General features: G+C 28.3%; 2 protein-coding genes across 2 annotated transcripts; one reads left to right on the plus strand and one right to left on the minus strand.

Annotated features, from left to right (window-relative positions):
- Nucleotides 1–200: 200 nt before the first annotated feature.
- Nucleotides 201–1,388, minus strand: ENU1_036400 (DNA polymerase epsilon subunit B domain containing protein; the record flags this gene model as incomplete). Its single annotated transcript, XM_008857438.1, has 1 exon — nucleotides 201–1,388. The coding sequence occupies one exon, from the start codon at nucleotides 1,386–1,388 to the stop codon at nucleotides 201–203; it is 1,188 nt and encodes a 395-aa protein (XP_008855660.1).
- A 92-nt stretch (nucleotides 1,389–1,480) lies between these two features.
- ENU1_036410 (peptidase, C54 family protein) lies at nucleotides 1,481–2,473 on the plus strand (the record flags this gene model as incomplete). The annotated part of the gene is made up of 1 exon (XM_008857439.1): nucleotides 1,481–2,473. The coding sequence occupies one exon, from the start codon at nucleotides 1,481–1,483 to the stop codon at nucleotides 2,471–2,473; it is 993 nt and encodes a 330-aa protein (XP_008855661.1).
- Nucleotides 2,474–2,519: the final 46 nt, after the last annotated feature.

A 2,519-nucleotide genomic window follows, 5' to 3' on the forward strand; every position in this document is an offset into this window, starting at 1 on the left:
AAAAAAAAACAAAACTTATCAAGACAATAGAGGCAGTTGTGAAATATGAATTATCAAAACAGAAAGACCATTATTTAATAAAGTCAGTTGAAGGTCTTTCATTTTTTGATTCATTTGTTATTGCAATAGTTCGTTGCTTTGAAATAAAAATTAGATGAAAAGTACATTGCTCTACTCATTTCAGTCAATTGAATTTATTTTCAATCAATTTTGATTGGTTTGATTAATTTGTTTTCAAAATCAAATAATATAATAGTCTTTTGCTTTGCAAATGAGGGTACAGTAACAATAGTAATAGTCTTTCCCATGAAATCAAAACTATCACATTGTTCGGGAAATCCTCCAATTACTATTACATCAGGGAATGGTTCTTCAAGTATAAAAGGATCACTAGATGCAGGAAAACATGGGAATGTAGATGGTGCACAAGGACATAAATGTCCACACTGAAACAATTGTAGAATTACCTCATTAACTGTTTTGAATGTAGTCAATTTCATATAATGTTGAATAACATCTCCTGATAATATTAATGTTCTTACACCATTAAATGATATAATTGATGGATTTGTTGTTGAATGGTATGTTGATTTTGAAGATGCATGTGCAAATATTGATGGATGAATTGGTTGGTAAGGATAGACAGCATTTGTTGGATCATCACGAGAAGGAATAGTAACAATATTGAGATTATTACAAACAGAGCTTAAAAACCAATCATATTGAGGAATAAAAGAAGGATCAGAGACATGTTTTCCAATTAGAATAGCATGAGCGATTAATGGGAAAGGTAATTCATTTGATAAGATGTTATGAAGAATAAGATCTTTTTTTTCACTTGAATATTGGATATCATTTACAAGAGCAATATAACAACGAGTCTCATCTTCAATTAATTTAGTTGGTTTTGGTTTATCATAAGGATATAAAATTGATTTTATTTCAAAAGATGAATCATTACTTAATTCTCCAATTACAGCCAATGCTGTTCCACTGACTATATGAGCTAATTGATCTTTATCAATAATTAAATTTACATGACTTGTTATATCTTCTAAATAACAAGTATCTGAGTCATCAACATATGAATCTTCATCAAAATTAATTGAATCAACACTTTTAATACTTTTGTATTGATTTAACAATGTAGGAATCTTTTTTGATTTTTTAAATAAAGTACCAATAAGAGCTACTCTTCCTTGTGGAATATGTGATAATTTCTCAACAATACAAATATTACTATCTACTTTTTTTACTGAAATTTCTAATAATGGTCTTAGTCTCTTCAATCGATCAAAGTAGATTGTACCATATTGTTCAGTATATTCCATTTTCTCCATCAAAAACGAGGTTTTCTCAATCACAATATCTACTTCTGGTCTTTTCATTCCTTTTAGAATTTTTTGTTTTTAGATTTTTTTTGAAGATGAAAAAGAAAAATAAGATTAAAAACTTGTATTTTGTGATTTAATCATCTTTCATGGAAGTTGGCTCTTTAAATGTGATTGAAGCTATTGCCTTGGGAGAAAATGAAACTGAAGTACCTAAAAAACGAGAAAATAAAAAAGATATTGATGATTTTGCAAGACATACTATTTGGATTACATACAGAAAAAATATGCCTTTAATTAAAGAAAAAACTACAGACTCAGGATGGGGATGTATGATTAGGTCATTACAAATGGCACTTGCACAAACATTTCTTTCAATTGTTCTTGGAAATAACTGGAAATATGAAGATAATTGTATAAATACAGAAAGGAACATTTTTCATATAAAATCAATTATTAATCTGTTTGGAGATTCAACTGGAAGTTTATTTTCTATTCACAGATTAGTTGCAAGAGCATCTACAAGAGGAGTTACTGAAGGACAATGGTGGGGACCATCATTTGCTTCTGATATAGCTGCAGAACATATTAATGAAATGAGAGTCTTTAGAACACGTGGGTATGTTGCTAAATTAGGAAGTATTATTGGATCGAAGATTGAAGAGTTGATTAAAGATGGTGGGGGATTTAATCCATGTATAATCTTTGTTCCATTACGACTTGGTCCAGAATCACCTGAAAATGAATTTAGACCATTGTTAAAAACAATTTTTGATATTCCACAATGTATGGGAATGATTGGTGGAAAACCAGGATATGCTCATTACTTCCACACATTTGATGGAATTAATTTATATTTTCTTGATCCTCACACAACACAAAATGCAATTGACATGAAAGGAGATTGGTCATATCAAAGCTACTTTTGTAAAGATAATAAAAGTATGCTTTATTCTAAGATGGATCCATCAATATCATTAGTGTTTTTAGTTAAACATGCTAATGATTATGAACATTTCAAGAAATCATTTGAGAATAAAACATTTTCTAAATTATTCACATTTAAAGATGAAACGGAGAAAGAATTAAATTCAGATGATTTTATTTCATTAGATGATGATGATATTGATTTAATTAAATAAAATATGAATTTTTAATACTAACTAGTTATATTTTTCATCTTTTTTT

The sequence above is a fragment of the Entamoeba nuttalli genome, assembly GCF_000257125.1.
Source record: "Entamoeba nuttalli P19 unplaced genomic scaffold asmbl_2655, whole genome shotgun sequence".
Classification (NCBI taxonomy): Eukaryota; Evosea; order Mastigamoebida; family Endamoebidae; genus Entamoeba; species Entamoeba nuttalli.